The 21,436-nt window shown below is 45.3% G+C and overlaps 1 protein-coding gene across 2 annotated transcripts; it reads left to right on the plus strand.

Moving 5' to 3' along the window:
* The first annotated feature begins 59 nt into the window (after positions 1–59).
* Positions 60–21,379, plus strand: LOC133418105 (signal transducer and activator of transcription 5B-like). Of its 2 annotated transcripts, XM_061706474.1 has the most exons (19): positions 61–417; positions 995–1,129; positions 3,446–3,602; positions 3,792–3,881; positions 4,053–4,230; positions 4,628–4,758; positions 5,868–6,019; positions 6,175–6,330; positions 6,675–6,854; positions 7,041–7,128; positions 8,519–8,641; positions 12,817–12,909; positions 15,071–15,277; positions 15,392–15,486; positions 15,824–15,966; positions 16,520–16,675; positions 16,861–16,912; positions 17,974–18,081; positions 18,274–21,379. In XM_061706474.1, exons 2-19 carry the CDS (start codon positions 1,002–1,004, stop codon positions 18,395–18,397), a joined length of 2,361 nt encoding a protein of 786 aa, XP_061562458.1. In that variant the 5' UTR covers positions 61–417; positions 995–1,001; the 3' UTR covers positions 18,398–21,379. The 2 variants fall into 2 exon arrangements, with proteins under 2 accessions (XP_061562459.1, XP_061562458.1); XM_061706475.1 differs by lacking the exons at positions 3,446–3,602; positions 3,792–3,881; positions 4,053–4,230 and having other exon boundaries at positions 60–417.
* Positions 21,380–21,436: the final 57 nt, after the last annotated feature.

Here is a 21,436-nt window from a genome sequence, read left to right on the forward strand (position 1 = left end):
TTGTGTCTCTTGTTTTCAGTGTCACACATATTTGAGCAGGTCACGGACACATTCAATATGGCGGACGCGTTTACGTATCGTAGCCACACCCCATTCGACGGGCTACGGTGAGCCTTGTAGCAGGAAGAAGAAGGAAAAAAAAGATGGTAGGACTGCAACAAGTCGAGAGCATTTTTGTCAGAAAGTTAAATGCAAACTTAAACCAAACATCATTTGGACGAAGCCAATAAAGAGGTAGTGTGTTTTATTTCGAAAGCCAGAAACGGAAGCTGCCCCTAATCTTGGAGCGTTCTTGACTGATCGTTCCAGCAACAGCTGGTTTTGCACAAATGGAGTGCGTACGTCAACCACTGTGACGTTTGGAAGTTGCGTTTACGTGTCGGAGTCTCTGTGAGCCGTTCTGCAAGCCTTTAAAAGGTGAGCTTGATTCGCACCCGTAAAAGTGGCATGTGGCGCTTCGGGAGCGCAGAGTTTGAATCGCGTGCTCGAACTTGACATCTTCATCACCGAGCTCGACGATGCTAGCATACTTTCGCTAGCTAGCGTAGCGCACCCAAGTTTAAAAAAAAAAAAAAAAAAAAAAAAAAACAAGGACAGCTGCGAATCCCCACACTATTCGTATAAAGAATGATATCCCGATATTTCATGCAACGTGTTCCTTTTGGTTGGCAACCGCGTGGCATTCCAAGTAGGGTGCGTTAAGCAATGTCGTTAGCAAGCGAAAACATCCCTCCGGCTTAACGAGAAGGGCCAGCAGACCAATTACAATCTGCTACGCATACATTTGGGGATTTGGAAAAAGCCAACTTTTCACAACTGAGTATTTACATTGAAGTCAAGAGGTCTCCAATCTAATAAACCCCGCTTTTCCAAGCAACATCCCTGAGATGTCTACTCAAGAGCCCGATTGAAAATGGTGCTTCTCAGCGTCTATTGTGCAACCCCAAATCCAAATGCTCTCCGTTTTGCTTGTCTTCCACCCTCTGCTGCACAGGAGCACCATGGCCATGTGGATCCAAGCCCAGCAGCTGCAGGGCGATGCCTTGCACCAGATGCAGGCACTGTACGGCCAGCACTTTCCTATCGAGGTGCGGCACTACTTGGCCCAGTGGATTGAGAGCCAACTATGGTAACTCCAATTTCCGTTCCAAACAAGAAACGGATCTTACAGCGCTCCTTGTAACATCAGTTCAGACCGTAGCCACTGAGTGTTGCACCCCTAATGCACGCCTGATGTGTTCGTTTCTTTGCACACCGCTTGGTAATTTAACGAGTAGGCTATTGCATAACAGAGACGACGTTATATTACGTGTGTGAAAAGCAGTGACGCGCAGCGCATTTTGGACCTAGGCCTTCAGGAATTAACGTGTGCAATCATGTGAAATGACACAGGGGAAAAGTATTGAACACACCAACTGGTATTTCGTTCATACTTTGTGCAAAAGCCTTTGTTTGCAATGACCGCTTCAAGACGCCTCCTGTATGGAGAAACTAGTCGCATGCATTGCTCTGGTGTGATCTTGGCCCATTCCTCCACACAAGCAGTCTACAAATCTTGAAGGTTCCGCGTGGGCTTCTTTTACGGACCTCGACTTTCAGTTCTTGCCATAGATTTCCGATTGGATTCAAGTCGGGTGATTGGCTGGGCCATTCGAGCGGCTTTAGTTTTGGTCTTTGAAACCCATTGAGAGTTTCCTTGGCAGTATGTCTTGGATCATTAGCCTGCTGAAATGTCCACCCTCCTTTCATTTTCGTCATCCTCGTAGATGGCAGCAGAGTTTTGTCAAGAATGTCTCTGTACATTTGCCCATTTATCCTTCCTTCAACAATGTGAAGTTTACCAGTACCGTTTGCTGAAAAGCAGCCCCACGCCATCATGTTCCCACCGCCGAACTTCACGAATGGTATGGTGTTTTGCTCTCATCGGACCAGACTAGAACCCCGGTCCTCAGAACTGTGAAGCAGACAGTCATCCACCGTGCCCGGCTGCATTGTTTATATGTTATTCATTACATGCACGTAACTTCCAGGAAGTTTTCAACCGTAGTTTAGCTAAAAATTTGTTTTTTACTACACGTATTGCGCATTCCCCAAACATACCCGACGCTCAAGACACCGAGGTGTGGTTACTCTATCCACGGCAAGGGCTACCAGAAGTGACGTTGCAATTGACACAAACAGCGCGCAACGCTCTATACGCAATGACGAGCGACGTGCTGGGATATGAGGAGCAGGAGGACTTTGACGTACGGGAGCAGCCGACTGAACTTGGCATCGTCAAACCGTACACGTTTGAGCCGATCGGGAGGTCGGAACAGTGACGACGACGACGACGAGCAGCCAAGTAGCAGCTGTACAACGGAAAACCCGAGTGGCCACAGCATGGAACAATAGCACACAACGCCGAATGAAGAGGATGTTTGGCTCGTGTGACGTCACAGCGCCGGATAGAGCCGAAGACCGGGAGGCGCGAAAAGCAGAAGGCGCATTCGGAATCCTATTTATCGATTTAACTGCTGTATATCTGCTGTATAATCACTTTGAAATGGCAGATGTGGTTTGTCAAGGGGTTCTAAAGTTAGCAAGAAAAATCTTACAATCTTTGTCCTCCGACCTTTAACGTGACGAACCCAGGGTTGGCATTTTTGGACCTGTAGCACACCTGCGGTAGTTGCCGACTATCAGGCACTGATAAAAACGAGTTGCAGTGCCCCACACACTGCGCGCATGTCAGTTCAGTCGCTTGGTGCGCGGCAGTCTGAGAATGTTGACTTCTCGAAACTGATCTATCATGAATGTATTTGCTTGTCTGTCCAAACATGAACCGCCCGCCCGCCCGCCCAGCTTCCTCTTCTGTTGTCGAATAAATGTTTGCATTAAAAGAAACGCACACCATACCAAGAAGAAAAGTAAACAAATGACCATACCACAAATTAAAAGACACTTTTGGAGTTCATCCTTTCGATGCTCACTGAGGTGAGGTTTTGCAAGATTAGCGGATGTTTCACACAACAATATGCATCAGAGTCATTTTCATATCATTTCATATATAATTCCAATGAAGTTGGCACGGTGGGTTAAACATAAATAAAATCACAATACAATCATTTGCAAATCACGTTCAACCTATATTTAATTGAATACACTATAAAGACAAGATATTTAGCAAATAATCATGAACTTAGAATTTTATGGCTGCCGCAAGTTGCAAAAAGAGCTGGGACAGGTGGCAAAAAAAAGAGTGAGAAAGTTGAGTAGGTGGTAGGTTAATTGAAGACTCTAAATTGCCCGTAGGTGTGAACGGGAGCGTGAATAATTGTTTGTTTATATGTGCGCTGCGATTGGCTGGCGACCGCCTCCCGCCCGAAGATAGCTGGGATGGCTGTGTGAGAAATGTCGTCTGCTGGTCGCTAAAATACCCATCAACAATGATGTGCCGTTAAAGGGATTCAGTGGAGTTGGGCAACCCAGCAGAGGAAGCCAAAGCCAAGCATCTTCTGGACAACCTGGTGTCAGAGCTTCAGAGGAAAGCCCAGCTTCAGGGAGGAGAGGATGGCTTTCTTCTTAAGATCAAGCTGGGACACTATGCAAACCAGCTCAAGGTAAACTCGCAAAACTGATCAGTCCAGAGTCATCTTACCAGTAAAGGAGCAAAACCATTGATGTCAAAACTCAGAGTCAACAAAGACCGAGTTTCTCTTTTAACTTTTCTGATCTGCACCAAAGTGCCTACGTTACTGCAAACGTGTGACCGTGATGGAAATTGCCTGTTTGATTCATTGTCAATGCAGAGCACATATGACCGCTGTCCTTTGGAGCTAGTGCGCTGCATCAAGCACATCCTGTGTTCCGAACAGCGACTGGTTCAAGAAGCTTCGAACGTAAGTCTCGACACGAGCCGGGACCCGGAAGGTTCGGGTCCCGCTGTCAAGCATAGAAATGCAACTAGTTGTTGAAGGGATGCTAAGCGCCTGAGCCCCGACTATTGCCGCGGTGTTCGGTACGCAGCGCTTTGAACTCCCCGTTTAACAATTCCAATGTGTTGCGTTCAGGCAAATTGTGTGAGTGGGGGGCAGGCCATAGACAGCCTCTCCCAGCGCCACCAGCAGATCAATCAGGCCTTCGAGGAGCTCCGACTAGCCACACAGGAGACTGAGAATGAACTGAGAAAGTTGCAACACAGCCAAGAGTACTTCATCATCCAGTACCAGGAGAACCTGCGCCTCCAGGGTATGCACTTGTTCGCTCGGGCAGCCACCCTTCTACTCGGTGAAGCAAATTAGCCGACATTCTTGAGCACGGCGATGAGTTAACTGTTACTACAATTTCATTTTTGATACCCATACACTATCACCAATTTGTTTCCCCCCCCCGAGCTTTCTTCCTTACAGATGATGGCGCAATTCTCAAACCAAAATTAGTCTCGTTGTCTTTGCTCAATGCAGACTTCTGAAACAGAAGAACAGATTTCTTGAACAAATACAGCGGCAATGAGAAGCTTTTCACGGAATCATTTCCAGTGAAATAACTAAACCAAGAAATGGTTCTTTTCAGTCCCACCTTGTGAATGTATTTATCGATTGATTTCTTTTAAATCTTGTCTCTAATCTTGCTTCCCTTTGGTCAGCCCAGCTGAGCAGTCTGAACTCCCTGCCTCCAACTGAGCGCACCCAACTGGAAACCACGCTACAAACCAAGAGGGCCACCGTGGAGGCCTGGCTGGCCAGAGAGGCCAGCACGTTGCAGAAATACAGGCTTGTATGACTGTTCGGCATCCACACGTCACATATCATTTGCAGTGCCTCATCGGAAATCCGTATTCTTCTGCATCGTTTCCCCACTTGAATGTTTAAGATCGTCAAACTCATGGAAATATCAGACAAATATAACCAAAGTGAATTTAAAATGCGGATTTCCGTTATTGAAGGTAAAAAAAATGTATATATTCAAAGTTACCTGGTCCATTCATTCAGCCATCCATTTTAAGTACCGCTTAATCTCCCGCGGGTCGCGGGCGTGCTGGAGCTATCATCCCAGCTATCTTTGGGCGAGAGGCGGGGTACACCCTGAACTGGTCGCCAGCCAATTGCCGGGCACGTGTGAACAAAACAACCATTCGCACTCACATTCACACCTGCGAGCAATTTAGAGTTATATTGCAGCCATTTGCTAAAATCATTTAAGTCCATTTTTCCCCTCATTAATGTACACGCCGCACCCCATATTGACAGGGGGAAAAAACTGAATTGTTGACATATTTGGGAGCTTTATTAAAAAGGAAAAACTGAAATGTCACGCAGCCATAAGTATTCAGACCCTTTGCTCAGTATTTAGTTGAAGTAATATGTCATATGTAATATGCACTGTAATATGAGTCGGCCGCCTTCCTCCTCGTTTTCTCATGAGTGTCGGGTCCACGGCAGGTGGACTCGATTGCACGGCTCAGACAACACGAGATGATTGAAGAGGATTAACTGACGATGATCCGAAGGTCAACTCGCAGGGAGTCCAAATCTAGCAAACCACGACGGAAGCAGGGGACGTACACCTAAAATCGGGTTGTTGCACTTACCAAACTGGCAAAGGGGGCCTGGCCTGGATGACGGAGAACAATGACGAAATGCACCAAGTAGGGGAAGGCGATGCGGCGAAAGGTGGAACACATTAGTGCGGGGTGCCAAAGCAAAGCAAGGCTTCTGAAATGACAGGGCGTGCAAACAAGCTGCAAATGCACGATAAAGTGCAAAATGGGTACAAATGTGACGTAGAAAGGGCACAGGTCATGACGATCGCTAACACTGATTATCATTTCATTCATTCGTTGTTTTTCTCGTGTTCTCAGTGTGCGGCGTACTGTGTGTTTGCAGGACCTGTCAGAACAACACCAAAAGACCCTGGCCCTTCTGAGGAAACAACAAACTTTGATTCTAGATGAGGAGCTCATTCAGTGGAAGAGGAGGCAGCAGTTAGCTGGCAATGGCGGTCCCCATGAGGGAGGACTAGATATTCTCCAGTCCTGGTATGGACTTCACTCAAGTCATGTTGAACGCTTTTGACTGGCAACAGAAAATATATATCTACATCTTTTTGTCGTAGCTTTCTTCACCCACACTTATACGTGTAGTCTAATTGTACAAATAAATGAGCCCGGCATCTAATGCCAACGTCCTGTAGGTGTGAAAAGCTGGCAGATCTGATCTGGACGAATCGACAGCAGATTCGCCGCTGTGAACATCTCACTCAGCAGCTTCCTCTGCCAGGTCCCATGGAAGATCTGCTGAGCAAGCTCAATACGGACATCACTGATATCATCTCTGCCTTGGTCACTAGGTGAAAAAAACACACCTAATCCCTTCCTTAACTATGCGGAATTCCGTTGTAGTGTCGGAAGGCCGGTACGCAGAAGTGGCGGTTTGATTTTGAAAAGGTCACTGTCTTGTAACACTGTAGCATGAAAAGGCAGGTGTCTTTCATCCGTGGGTGCAGAAAAGTACGTGTACTTCATGATTAGGAAAAAAAAAAGAGGTTTAAATAATAATTAAAAAAAAAAAAGTGTTGTTTCAGCTTTGCTGCTTTTAATACAGATCGTACGGCCATTCAAATGGCTTCGGTTGTCCGCCTGGTTTTGTTGAGATGATTTACTTCATGATGTTAATATGCTCTCCTCCGTTTAGCACCTTCATCATTGAAAAGCAACCGCCCCAAGTGTTAAGAACCCACACCAAGTTTGCAGCAACGGTGCGACTTCTGGTGGGTGGAAAGCTCAACGTCCACATGAATCCACCTCAAGTAAAGGCTGTCATTGTTAGTGAGCAACAGGCCAAAGCTCTACTCAAAAACGAAAGCACACACAGGTGAGACGTGACTCCGGAGTGCAGACTTTCTTCGGGTATCTAAGACTAGAGGAGAAGTACTGTCTAACGTTCTCTGGTTTGTTGAATGAAATTGTATTTACTGGTAATTAGTTGACTTTGTTTACCTGTACAGTCCTGCTTTGTTGTAGAAAGTCTCCTTGAACCCCCCCCCCCCTCTTTTGGTAGTGAAAGCAGTGGTGAAATCCTTAACAACAACTGTGTGATGGAGTATCACCAGGCCACAAGCACGCTCAGTGCAAACTTCAGAAACATGGTTGGTTTCCAGTTTAAACATCTTTCATGTTTATAATGTCATCGAGCAGGTCATAGCCATATAAACAAATGGAATGCTTTATTTAAGTGCATTCTGCAGTTCTAAACGGTCAGTGTTTTGAGAACACAGCTTTCACACATACAGTAAAAGTAATGGCGAAAGGTTTCGGCAGCGACTCGCATTTGCTTTGTAATTCACATTGCTTAATTAGAAGGAATTTTCTAACTGAAAACTATGCTTAAGCAAAGTGGCAAAATTCTGAAGAAGGGTCAACGTAAATGTGATGTATTTTTCAACACAAGTTAGTGAATCAAATCTTAAGTCACTATTTTTGGTCACACCGTTGACATCGACGACATATTTTGCGGGTTAGCTTGGCTCGGGTGCAAGAAAGAGCTTCCCTCAACTTGATGCTGCATCGTCACTTTACGAATGAACTATTTCGTTCACTTGCGTCAATTTTCTATCGCGCTTATCCTAACTCGGGCTGCGGGTGAGCTGGAGTCTGTCCTCGCCGACTTTGGGCGAGCGGCGGGGTACACCCCGGAACGGTAGCCGGCTAAGTGCAGGGCACGTATGGAGAAACAAACTTTATAATTAGCCAAGGAAGCCTGTTTTGGAATGTGGGAGGACGCCGGGGTACCCAGAGAAAGCCGACGAAAGAAAGGGGAGAAGGTACCGGCCCGGATTTGAACCTCCAGCCTCAGAACTGTGAGGCGGATTTCATTTGATCCGTTAATTCAAATGGCGTTTGATTGAGTGAGTGAGGTGAGGCATCACGGTGGACTGCTGTTTCATGTCTCTCGCAGTCCTCTGGTTGGAGCTTGGAATCTTGGCTCCGGTTTGGAGTTTGCATGTTCTCCCCCCACGTTTGCCTGGATTTTCTCAGAGGACTGCCGTTTCCTCTCGCACCTCCCCGCTCCCCCCAAAAACAACTTTGCCTAACCTTGCATGTGAGGTTAATTGAAGACTAAATTGTCTATACGTTTGAAAGTGAGCGTGAATCGTTTGTTTATATATGCCCTGTGAGTGACTGGTGACCAGTCCATACGGCTTTGGTCCAGGGGGTATCCCACCTCTCGCCAGTCAGCCGGTCCGGGATAGGCTCCAGCTCACCCATGACCCTATGAGAACAAGTGCTATCGAAAATGGCTGCTGGACGAATGAGGTGAGCTTGTTAAAGCCGAGCCATACGCAGCACAAGTGAGAGGTGATATTGCTGATGGGTGGAATCGGAGTCGTTTTCTGCATAAAAGGAGGATGGTCATTTCGCATGTTCCTATTGGGACATATTACTCTATTATTTCATTTTTACCAAGACTGCTACCACTGTGCATGCGTGTGTTCAGAAGTTGAATGACTGAATAATTATCTGTCTCTCTGCGAATAGTCTCTGAAGCGAATCAAGCGTTCGGACCGTCGAGGCGCAGAGTCGGTGACTGAGGAAAAGTTCACGGTTCTGTTTGAATCACAGTTCAGCATTGGAGGCAATGAGCTGGTCTTCCATGTTAAAGTAAGGGAACTTTTTTAACACCCTTTAAATTCCAAGGCTTTAACATCGGTTGAAGGTGTACTCAATTTGTGTCGTGGATTAAACGTACAAGTTCATCTCAAATTAGAATATGATGGAAATTTATTTCAGCTGCTCAATCAGAAAAGAAACTCATTATACAGATTCATTAAATATATAGGGAAAGGCCAATTCCTACCTACAGTGGGAGGAAAATGAATATGAACCCTTTGGAATTTCTGAACTTGTGAGGCTTAAATGCTGCTCTGGTAGCACACCAGTTAAGAATTGTCTCTTGTCAACAAGGATTGCCCGATGCGTACCACGCCTCGCTCAAGCGAGTTCTCGGAAGACCGATGATGAAGAATGGTTCAATTGTGTAAAGCTAGGAAAAGCTCACAAACGTAACTCTAAAGCTCTTGATGTTCATCAGTCCACGGTCAAGACAACTTGTCTATACGTGGAGAAAGTTCAGCACTCTTGCTTCTCTTCCGAGGAGTGGCCGTCCTGTAAAGATGACTGCAAGAGCGCAGCTCAGTGAGGTAAAACAAACAAAAAAACAAAAAAAGAACCCAAGAGTGTCAGCTGAAGACTGACAGAAATCACTGGCACATGCCAACATCGGTTGACAAATCTACCATCGGTAAAAAATGAAACAAGAATGGGGTATATACGGAGGAAAACCAAGGAGGAAACTGTTGGCTGTGTGAAGTTTGCTAAAGAGCACTTGGATGTTCCACAGCACTACTGGCAAACTATTCTGAAACCAAAGTTGAATTGTTTGTGAGGAACACAGAGTGCCACGTGTGGAGGAGGAATGGCACAGCACAACAACATGAAACCTTCTCTCAACTGTGACGCACGGTGGGGGGGGGGAGCATCATGGTATGGGTGCGCTTTGGTAAGTCAGGGCCTGGACAGCCCTATTTAGTGAGTGACCAATATGTTTTTTTCAGGGCCGATACAGATGATTTGTAGTCAAGGAGGCTGACAATTCGAGCCGGTACTCATTTTGAGGTAAAAAGGAAAATATTGGTGTCGAAATTTGAAATAATAAAAACTCCAAGCACATTTATGAAACAGCATTTCCATCTTTGTTTTAAAATTCTAACGAGTGCAGGGAGCTCCCAGGCTCAGCGGGATGTCTTTTAAAAGATGAGAACTTTGACCAATAACTAGCTCTCTAAAGTTTTCTATCATAAATAAAAATGCGAGGCACTGTCAGCTTTATTTATACAGTGCATTTAATACACAAGGTAACTCAATGTGCTTTGCATGATTGAAAGTCCCATTTACTTAAAGCAAATTCACGCGATTAACACTAACAGGCACGTCTGCTTGGACTGCCAGCGAGCAGAGCTGCTGTGTGTGTGTTTATATATGATATGTATACAGTGGGTACGGAAAGTTTTCACACCCCCTTGAATCTTTCACTCTTTGTTATATTGCAGCCATTTGCTAAAATCATTTTAGTTCCTTTTCCCCCCCCCTCATTAATGTACACACAGCACCCCATATTGACAAAAAAATTGAATTGTTGAAATTTTTGCTGATGTATTAAAAAGGAAAAACTGAAATATCACACAGCCATAAGCATTCAGACCCTTTGCCGTGCCACTCATATATTGAACTCGGGTGCTGTCCGTTTCTTCTGACCGCCCTTGAGATGGTTGTACACCTTCAGTGGAGTCCAGCTGTGTTTGATGATACTGATTGGACTGGATTAGGAAAGCCACACACCTGTCTATGTAAGACCTTACAGCTCGCAGTGCACGTCAGCGCAAATGGGGAATTACGAGACAGAATGGTGGCAAGGCACAGATTTGGCCGAGGTTACAAAAACATTCTGCTGCACTTAAGGTTCTTAAAAGCACAGTGGCCGCCATAATGCTTAAATGGAAGACGTTCGGGACGACCGGAACCCTTCCTAAGCCGGCCGTCCGGCCAAACTGAGCAATCGGCGAAGAAGAGCCTTGGTGAGAGAGGTCAAGGAGAAGGTAAGAAATAAGATTCTCTGGTCTGATGAGACCAAGATAGAAATTGTTGGCCTTAATTCTAAGCGGTATGTGTAGAAAACTAGTCACTGCCTATCACCTGTCCAATACAGTCCCAACAGTGAAGCATGGTGGTGGCAGCATCATGCTGCGGGGGTGTTTTTCAGCTGCAGGGACAGGGAAAGACAATGACCCTGAGCACACAGCTAAAATACCGAAGGAGTGGCTTCAGAACAACTCCGTGACTGTTTTAAATGGCCCAGCCTGAGCCCTGACTTAAACCCAATTGAGCATCTCTGAGAATGGCTGCCCACCAACGTTCACCATCCAACCTGACAGAACTGGAGAGGGTCTGCAAGGAGGAATGGCAGATGATCCCCAAATCCAGGTGTGGAAAAACTTGTTGCATCATTCCCAAAAAGAGTCATGGCCGTATCAGCTCCAAAGGGTGCTTCTACTAAATACTGAGCAAAGGGTCTGAATACTTATGGCTGTGTGATATTTCAGTTTTTCTTTTTTAATCAATCTGCGAAAAATGTCAACAATTCTGTTTTTTCCCCCAGTCAATATTATCCATCCATCCATTTTCTGAGCCGCTACTCCTCACTAGGTTCGCGGGTGTGCTGGAGCCTATCCCGGCTATCATCGGGCCGGAGGCGGGGTACACCCTGAACTGCTCGCCGGCCAATCGCAGGGCACAAACAAACAACCATTCACACCTACGGGCAATTTAGAGTTTTCAATTAATGTGCATGTTTTTGGGATGTGGGAGGAAAGCGGAGTGCCCGGCGAAAACCCACGCAGGCACGGGGAGAACATGCAAACTCCACACAGGCGGGGCCGGGGATTGAACCCCGGTCCTCAGAACTGCGAGGCTGACGCTCGAACCAGTCGGCCGCCGTGTGTACATTGATGTGGGGGAAAAATGAACTTAAATGATTTTAGCAAATGGCTGCAATATGAAAAATGTAAGGGGGTCTGAATACTTTTGGTACCCACTGTAACCTTATGGGCTCGTAGTAATGTTACAAGTAGTTGTGTGTTGTCGAGGACGAGACTTTCTTACAATTTATGTGGAGTCTGCTGCCTTACCTCTGAAACGTATATTTGCTCCCTGGACAGTCTTCATTTCTCTTCTCGGTCTCGTATGTGTGTGAGACTGAGAGCGTTGTGCACGCATTGCACGGCTTTTTCTGCGTACTGATTGGCTGTCACCCATGCAGTGGCTGCGCAAGGGTAACCAATCAATGCCATTGGTTACAGGCGCAGATCTAAGCTTCTGAACGTTCCGGTGAGCACGGTTGGGGCCATAATACGTAAGTGGAAAGCCAATCATACCAGCATAAATTTGCCTCGGTCAGGTGCTCCTCGCAAGATTTCTGACGGAGGAGTGCAAAGAATAATCAGAAAAGTTGTCCAAGAGCCAAGGAGCACCTGTGGAGAGCGTCAAAAAGACCTGGAATTAGCAGGTACTGTTGTCACCAGGAAAATGGTGAATAATGCACTCCGCCGCCATGGCCTGTATGCACGCTCACCACGCAAGACCCCATGATGTTTCAGCAAGAGAATGATCCAAAACATACTGCCAAGGAAACTCAATTGGTTTCAAAGGAAAAAAAATACAGCTGCTAGAATGGCCCAGCCAATCGCCTGACTTGAATCCAATGGAAAATCTATGGAAAAACGAAACTCAAGGTCCATAAAAGACGCCCACGGAACCGTCAAGATTTGAGGAATACTTGTGTGGAGGAATGGGCCAAAGTCACACCAGAGCAATGCATGCGACTAGTTTCTCCATACAGGAGGCGTCTTGAAGCTGTCATTGCAAACAAAAGCTTTTGCACAAAGTATTCAATAAATACCAGTTGGCGTGTTCAATACTCTGGGCCTATTTGTTCTACTTACGTTGTATGTGTGGATGACTTGGGTTGTTCCCAACATCTGGTGACATTTTCAGGTCAATAGCACCTTTGGAAATATATTGAATGAGAAAAATGGTGACATGTTAAATACTTAGAACTGTATGAAATTCCAAAGGGTTTTCCTCCCACTTTGTAACTGCTGCATTAAAAAAAATCATAGTTTCTTGTGTAATATTCCAATTTCTTGAGATGTCAAATTTGTTTTTGCTAGCAGTAGGGTTTATTCTGTCACTCTTACGCTTTCCTTTGCTTTAACTTGCAGACTTTATCACTACCAGTAGTCGTGATAGTCCACGGTAGTCAGGACAACAATGCCACCGCAACAGTACTTTGGGACAATGCCTTCGCTGAACCAGTGAGTTGGAAACTGGAGCCTTCCAGTATTCCAGTTTCAGGAATTATTTCTAAAAAAAGGACTTTTTTTGCTTCATTTATGATTCTCTACTTTGTTCCAGCGTGTCAACAAAACTCAAATATTTATATGCACACCCTATACCCTATGAACTATTTCCTTCTCCATGTTCAGTTGGTAGTTGTTACTTTGTCTTCACGCTATACTTTCAAGCTCAACCATTATTTCAAAACATTTAACATTTATTGTATACGCTTCCAACACATGGTGATCCTTTTGATAAAAATGGGGTTGGTATTCGTGATCACTCGCATGTACAATGGGTACGGAAAGTGTTCAGACCGCCTGAAATGTTTCACTCTTTGCTATAATCATTAGTTCATTTTTTCCCCACATTAATGTAGACACAGCACCCCATATTGACAGAGAAAAAACGGAATTGTTGAATTTTTTGATTTATTAAAAAAGAAAAACCGAAATATCTCACAGCCATAAGTATTCAGACCGTTGCTCAGTATTTAGTCGAAGCCCCCTTTTGAGCTAATCCAGCCATGAGTCTTTTTGGGAATCTTTTTTTGGGAGTTTTTCCACACCTGGATTCGGGGATCCTCTGCCATTCCTCCTTGCAGACCCTCTCCAGTTCTGTCAGGTTGGATGATGACCGTTGGTAGGCAGCCATTTTCAGGTCTCTCCAGAGATGCTCAATTGGGTTGAAGTCCGGGCTCTGGCTGGGCCATTCAAGAACAGTCACGGAATTGTTCTGAAGCCACTCCTTCGTTATTTTAGCTGTGTGCTTTGGGTCATTGTCTTGTTGGAAGGTGAACCTTCGGCCCAGTCCGAGGTCCTGAGCACTCTGGAGAAGGTTTTCGTCCAGGATATCCCTGTACTTGAACACGTTCATCCTTCCTTCGATTGCAACCAGTCGTCCTTTCCCTGCAACTGAGAAACACCCCCACAGCATGCTGCTTCCACCACCATGCGTCACTGTTGGGACTGTATTGGGCAGGTGATGAGCAGTGCCTGGTTTTCTCCACACATGCTGCTGAGAATTAAGGCCAAAAAGTTTTACCTTGGTCTCACCAGACCAGAGTATCTTATTTCTCACCATCTTGGAGTCCTTCAGGTGTTTTTTTTTTTTTTAGCAAACTCCATGCGGGCTTTCATGAGTCTTGCACTGAGGAGAGGCTTCCGTCGGGCCACTCTGCCATAAAGCCCTGACTGGTGGAGGGCTGCAGTGATGCTTGACTTTCTAGAACCTTCTCCCATCTCCCGACTGGATCTCTGGAGCTCAGCCACAGTGATCTTTGGGTTCTTCTTGACCTCTCTCACCAAGGCTCTTCTGCCCGGATTGTTCAGTTTGGCCGGACGGCCAGCTCTAGGAAGGGTTCTGGTCGTCCCAAACGTCTTCCATTTCAGGATTATGGAGGCCACTGTGCTCTTCGGAACCTGAAGTGCAGCAGAATATTTTTTGTAACCTTGGCCAGATCTGTGCCTTGCCACTATTCTGTCTCTGAGCTCTTCAGGCAGTTCCTTTGACCTCATAATTGCCCATTTGCTCTGACATGCACTGCGAGCTGTAAGGTCTTACATAGACAGGTGTGTGGCTTTCCTAATCCAGTCCAATCAGTATCATCAAACACAGCTGGACTCCACTGAAGGTGTACAACCATCTCAAGGACGGTCAGAAGAAACGGACAGCACCCGAGTTCAATATATGTGAGTGTCACAGCAAAGGGTCTGAATACTTACAGCGGTGTGATATTTCAGTTTTTCTTTTTGAATAAATCTGCAAACGTTTTGCTTTTCTGTCAATATGGGGTGCTGTGTGTACATTAATGGGGGGGGGGGGAATTGAAAGGATTTTAGCAAATGGCTGCAATATAAAAAAGAGGGGGTCTGAATACTTTCCGTACCCACCGTACATGAGTGATGACTTTCAGCTGTTAGTATCGCTGCATTCATTTTCGAGCCCTTACACAGTCGGTGGTTGCAGAATGTCGTGGTACCAGTCTACAGTATTGCCACGGGTGCGTCTCTGAAATGCGGCTGCAACACGCTATAGGAGACATTCCTATGTCAGGAAAGATAATCCTTTGCAAATGTCTGCAAACTTGTATTTTTCATTGAAATGTTTTCATTTGATCACACTTACTTGTCTGTTTAGGGTCGGGTTCCATTCGTTGTACCAGACAAGGTACTATGGAGCCAGCTGTGTGAGGCCCTCGATATGAAGTACAAGGCGGAGATGCACAGCGGCCGTGGCCTGTCAGAGAATAACCTGGTCTTCCTGGCACAGAAAGCTTTCACAAGCACAAGTAACAACCCAGAGGAATACCGCAACATGACCATATCCTGGGCCCAGTTCAACAGGGTGAGGCCAGCATCTCGCCCCTTGCAATCGATCTCTTACGTGTCGTGTTATAAGGAACATGTGTGATCCTGGAACATAGTTTCCACTTCACTACTGCGACTCTCTTCTGAACAGGAGAGCCTACCCGGACGCAACTTCACCTTTTGGCAGTGGTTTGATGGAGTCATGGAACTTATGAAGAAACATCTCAAGCCTCACTGGAACGACGGGTAATGAATACATTGTCCTTTTTGTTGCAACAGACGGGCTGCAGTTGGAGACCCATCAACAGCCAGGTGTCTGTTTCTGCTCTGATTTTGATTGCAGCTCAAAGTCGGAGTATACCTGTAAATGACTTTTCAGGGTAAAATAAATCGCATAGTTTTAACGTTCGATGCCGAGCACAGCAAAGGTTTTAGTGCATCTCTGGTTAGAATCTGCTATTTAATGACCCATGAAGTCGAAGAAAACATACAAATGATTGTCATGTGTTCCCCATAACTGGCAGTACCTTACAACAACATAATGTACGAAAGGTACTTCAAACATAATTCTCAATGGTTGCAGGGCTATCCTGGGTTTTGTTAACAAGCAGCAGGCACAGGATATGCTTCTGTCCAAACCCAACGGGACATTCCTCCTGCGATTCAGTGACTCTGAAATCGGTGGCATCACCATTGCCTGGGTGGCGGAGAATCCCAACAAAGCAGGTATCGATCTCGTGCAAATTCTTATTCGGAAGTCTTTTGTCCTGCGGGGGCAGATTGAAGGTCGTTTGAAACATTTGCCTTCACTGTGCAGACCCTACTCTGTCGTTTGAGTGACGAGTAAAAAGCATACATGCCAGATTTGTTCGAGACATTTCTAATCAAATTGAATTAAGATTGTTACAAGCAAATGTTTTGACCCGTCCAAAAAAATGCAAGTTACTTAACTGTTAGGTACTGTCATAATTGTTCGTGAATTCTGTGGCGTCTTCCATGCATACAATCTTTTTTGGTAGTTGGTGCCGTCTCCAATTTGTAATGTGCAAAGGGTACGTAGCGTGACTGTTTTTTGATTTTGACACAAAACTTTGACAGTACATTTTCTTCATGAATATCGGGATTACCGGCAATCCTGATAATCGGGCTCATTTCGGTTGCGTTTCATCGCTGCTGCATACGCACGTGGGTGATTTCTGGGAATACTGTATACAATTGAATGAATTGTAAAAGTGGCCAACATGATTCTGCGTCGGATGTTGTTCCTACCGCTGAACAGGTGAAAGGCTGGTATGGAATCTGTTGCCGTACACCTCCAAGGATTTCTCCATTCGCTCCTTAGCTGACCGCATCAGCGATCTGAACCACCTCCTGTTTCTCTATCCCGACCGACCCAAAGACGAGGTCTTCGCCAAGTACTACACGCCACCACTTTGTATGTATCGACGACGGAGCCTGCGTACATTCGCATTCAGGCTATTCGTATTGGGGATTAATACACATTTCTAGAAAAAGCACGTCTTCCGAAAGAAATTGAGAATATAGAATGTATTCAAATTGGAATATCGGAGATGATTACAACAATAATATCGATCCTCATTCATTTTGTGTGTCTTGCAGCAAAAGCAGTGGATGGCTACGTAAAACCACAGATCAAACAAGTTGTGCCAGAGTGAGTTGTTTATGGGATACAACATATCATTGCAAGGATTAGCTGCTTTTCATGATGCGGAGAAAAAGTCAATTTGTTTTACAAATTTTGATGTGTTGCATCACCGTAGTAGATGCTTGAAAAGAAAACAAGCATTTCATCTCACTAAAAATGTAATATGCTCCAAAATAAATAGTTGTAAAGCACGGACTTGGGCTTATTAAGGCAGTGGACGTTCCCAAAATGCATTTTCCAGTTCCAGTAATGTATCACAGCTGTGCAGCCTCATTTCCAACTTACTACATCAGCCACTTCAGACCGTTTCGTGCGAGTTCTCCAGCCTCAAATGGTCCAAAGGCATGCATGTCCAGTTAGTTGTACTAGTGACTCTAAATTGCCCATAGGTGTAAATGTGAATAATTGGCTCGATCAGCCCTGTGATTGACTGACATTGCTCGAGCTCCTCATATGAAAACTATCAAGTCAAGACAAGCCCCAAAATAGCTGCAGCAGAGCCAATCAGGATTTTGTACGAGAAAAGTACCACAATACCGCACCACTTGGGAAAACAAAAAAAGAAAGTGTACTGTTTAGTTCCTGTACGTTACAAGCGACAGTGACAGAGCTCCTGTAGGCGGCAGCCACATTGCTCTCCAGCACTGATTCCCAACCCGGTTGCCGTGAGAGATCCGCAGGGGTGCTGTGGGAAATGATCAAATTGTAGTTCTCCTGTTCAAAGTTAAATGTAGCTTTTGGATGCATTTCGCTAAACGAAGTAGAACACACAGCCCCCAGGTACGGTACTCCCTTTTGAGTCGTCATAGATTTGAATTTTGGTATCACGACAACAATAATTGCTGCTCTCATTCCGCAGTCAGATCATTTTGTTTGACAATGTCGGCGCTAGAATAGTTGTTTGTGATACTCTTGAATGATGAAATGCAATATTTTGTCACCGGTAAAACACTTCAATGTATTTGCATTTGTGCATCACTCGAAAGTCAGTTGCTGTTATTATGAGACACGATTGTTGTCATGATGATGTAAACCTATCATAAAATATGGTGGCATATGTCTGATAGATTCACCACCCCAAATCCTGAACCCAGCGGAACAACTCCCACGTTCATGGACCAGACGGCTTCTCCCTCTGCGGTCAACCCCAACAGTTTTGCTGCCTACCACTCTATGTAAGCGTGTACCCTTAGATCTAAGATTGGTTCTTGTCACAAGGTTATATGGAGGCCGAGGCAGTTGGACTCAAAAAGGTTCGGAACGCAAAAAGAAAAATGACATCAAAAATGCTAATTCCGGCCGTAGAATCATAGAATCAGTTGTTTTGTAGAATAGAATAAATGCGGCATCTGCTGCTGTCCTCTCAGGGGGGACGCCATGTTGGATGCGGAGGGCGACTTTGACCTGGAGGACACCATGGACGTAGCTCGACATGTGGAAGAGCTACTCTGCAGGCCCTTGGTCAGCCAGTGGAGCAGCCAGCAGTCCTGAATGGGGCACATCATTTCCTCCGGCAAGATCACACGAGCATCTTCACATCCTGGACTTTTGGAAGACGACGGTCAGGTATTAAACAGAGAGCAAATCTGACATCGTGTCAGTCTTGTCCCTCTCAACGGGTTTCCTCAAGCTGAAGAATACCACGGGTGCCTTTCAACAGGCTTTTGATACACAGCCGAAACATAGGGCTAGTTTTGATGTAAGCATCCCGATCACACGCGCCTGACAGGACTTCATTGTGCCGAGGACACGTTCACCTCCCGTCAAGTGTTTTTCTCATCAAAATCTATAAAGTACACACTGAACAGATGCCAAGGAAGGAAGATATCCATCCATGTATCTCTACGCTCACGCGCATCCTAATTAGGGCCGTATCTCAGCCGACTTTGGGGCAAGAGGCGCGGTACACCCCCGGACCGGTTGCCGACTGGAAGGCGGAGGTGCTAACCGCTCGTTCACGGCGCCGGGAAAAGTTGTGTTTCTTTTCAAATAGGAATCAATCATTCTCATACAGAATTAGCAGTGGCATGAACTTCAGAAAGTGCCGCATTTCGGGAAATGTACGCAAGCTCGTCCGCCGCAGTCTATGGGCGAGATTTCAGTTTGTTCTCAGGAGATCCAAGTACATATAAGGCATTTACATCAAAAGTACATTTGACATAATCAAAACTGCAACAAGACTGATAAAGCTGTCACTTGTCGAGTAACGTAACGTATGAATACGTGCAGTACATACAGTCCCCTCCAAAAGTATTGGAACCTTTTGTTTTTGTTGTATACGGAAGACATTTGGGTGTCAGATCAAAAGATGACTATGAGACGGAAGTTCAGAACTCCAGCTTTTATTTCGTGGCATTTGCACGTAGATGCGTTTGAAGCCACCCACCTGTCAAGGGAGCAAAAGTATTGGAACAGACATTATTCAATTGACTTCAAGTGAATAACATTGAATATTTGGTGGCATCGTTTGAATTTGAGCGATTCCGATTCTGGTTCCAAATGATTCTCGATTGCGATTCTTTTAGGGGGCTGGCTCAAAAACGTTTGCGTGGTTTAAATCAAGGGTGTCCTAATTAATGAACATCATTTTCTTAGCAGCCTGCTGCATAAACTAAAACCAACATTGGACTCGGGGTTCTTTATAACCGGTATCAATATCAAGCCTCTGAACGAAAAGGCAATGTGTGTGGGACTAACCCAATCGACTTAATATTCGTGATTGTTGCAGGTAAAAGTTCAATATAGCATTGTTAAAATAGTTATTTGCGACTGTTTTATCACGTCAAATGGTTTGACGTGCAAGTTTTAACTCGACTTCCCGTTTTAAGCGCGCAGCCTTTTATTTTTGAAAGGTACGCGCACCGGAACTCGGCATTTTGGCACGAAAAATGACTTCGCGCGACACCGGTAAAAACGAAATGCAAGACAAAGAGTCATGGAGGGAACCAAATGCTGTGTAAAACATTGATTCCTTCACCTACCCACCAATGAGACGCACGGCTAGTGTTTGTCGTACCGTGACGTTTTGATGGATTTTGTCCCAATTAAAGTTGCTCGTTTGACCTTTGGTGGAGTTTTAGCTCAATGTTAAGCTTGTAATGCGACTGTTTCTACTTTTTTCGGAGTATGGGTAATTTAATTTTAATTGTATTTGTCATGAACGCTTATGTTGGTTTGAAGACTAAAATAAACGCTAAAAACCATCAGCGCAACCCACCGTTTAACTTCTTAGCTGCCTCAGTGTTGGCAGAGACTTATTTTATTCTTTCACACTCGCCCAGTTGACTTGACTGAAGTTCGCTCGGAGCGCGTCAGACTTCTTTCTACACATCGTGAAAGCCTCCGTTGCACAATATAATCTTAATCCAAGTGTTGCACTCAGGTAAACACTTTCGTTTGCCGCTGCCGTTGGGCACGTGCGCGTTCTTCTTCGTTGGTTTTTCGCTACTTTCTTCTTCGGGGTCGGCGGACTGTAGGCACCGAAACATCGGGACCAAAATGTTGTAATTTGAACAACTCGGCGAGAACCGGAATGTTAGTCCCTGTTCCAATCGCTTAACGATGCCTAACCCTTACCTGCAATAACTGCATCAAGCCTGCGACCCACTGACTTCACCAGACTGTTGCGGTCTTCATTTTCTTTTCCAGGCCTTTACTTCAGTCTCTCTCAGTTCTTGTTTGTTTCTGGGGGGGTTCTCCCTTCAGTCTCCTCTTCAGGTGGTAAAATGCATGCTCTATTGGGTTTAGGTCTGGTGATTGACTTGGCGAGTCTAAAACCTTCCACTTTTTTCCCCCTGAAGAAGTCTTTTGTGTTGGCAGTGTGTTTTGGGTCATTTCCTTATTGCATGATGAAGCTTCTCCTGATTAGTTTGGATGTATTTTTCTGTAACTTTCCAGACAACATGGTTTTGTAGACATCAGAATTCATTCTGCTGCTACCATCATGAGTCCCATCCAAAGACTAGTGAGCCCGTTCCATAAGCAGCCATGCAAGCCCAACCTCCACCATGCTTCGCAGATGAGCTCGTGTGTTTTGGATCATAAGCAGATCTTTAATTGGCTAGAACAAATCAAAAAGTCTTTTAGTGAGGCCTGTGGCTTCCATTTGGACTCAAATTTAATATAGTATATATTATAGTGTATTGCAAAATATGGTTCCTTCCCCTATGAAGGGCAAACTGGCACTTTGTTACTGTTAAGTACCTTGCTGCATGTCTTTTCGGCATCACGTGGCTTCAGCATTTAGCTGATCACCAGATATATTCCAGACAACAATCAAAGAAGCTCGAGATCTACAAGACCATCCATTCTCTGTACCACTATGCTTCACTCGGGTCACGGGCGTGCTTGAGCCTATCCCAGCGGACTGGGCGAGAGGCCGGCCACACCCTGAATTGGTCGCCGGCCAATGGCAGGGAACACATAAACAACCATTCACACCTACGGGCAATTTCGAGTCTTCAATGAACCAACCATGCATGTTTTTGGGATGTGGGAGGAAACCGGAGTACCCGGAGAAAACACGCAAAC

Source organism: Phycodurus eques, chromosome 19 (assembly GCF_024500275.1).
Source record: "Phycodurus eques isolate BA_2022a chromosome 19, UOR_Pequ_1.1, whole genome shotgun sequence".
In the NCBI taxonomy this organism is placed as follows: domain Eukaryota; kingdom Metazoa; phylum Chordata; class Actinopteri; order Syngnathiformes; family Syngnathidae; genus Phycodurus; species Phycodurus eques.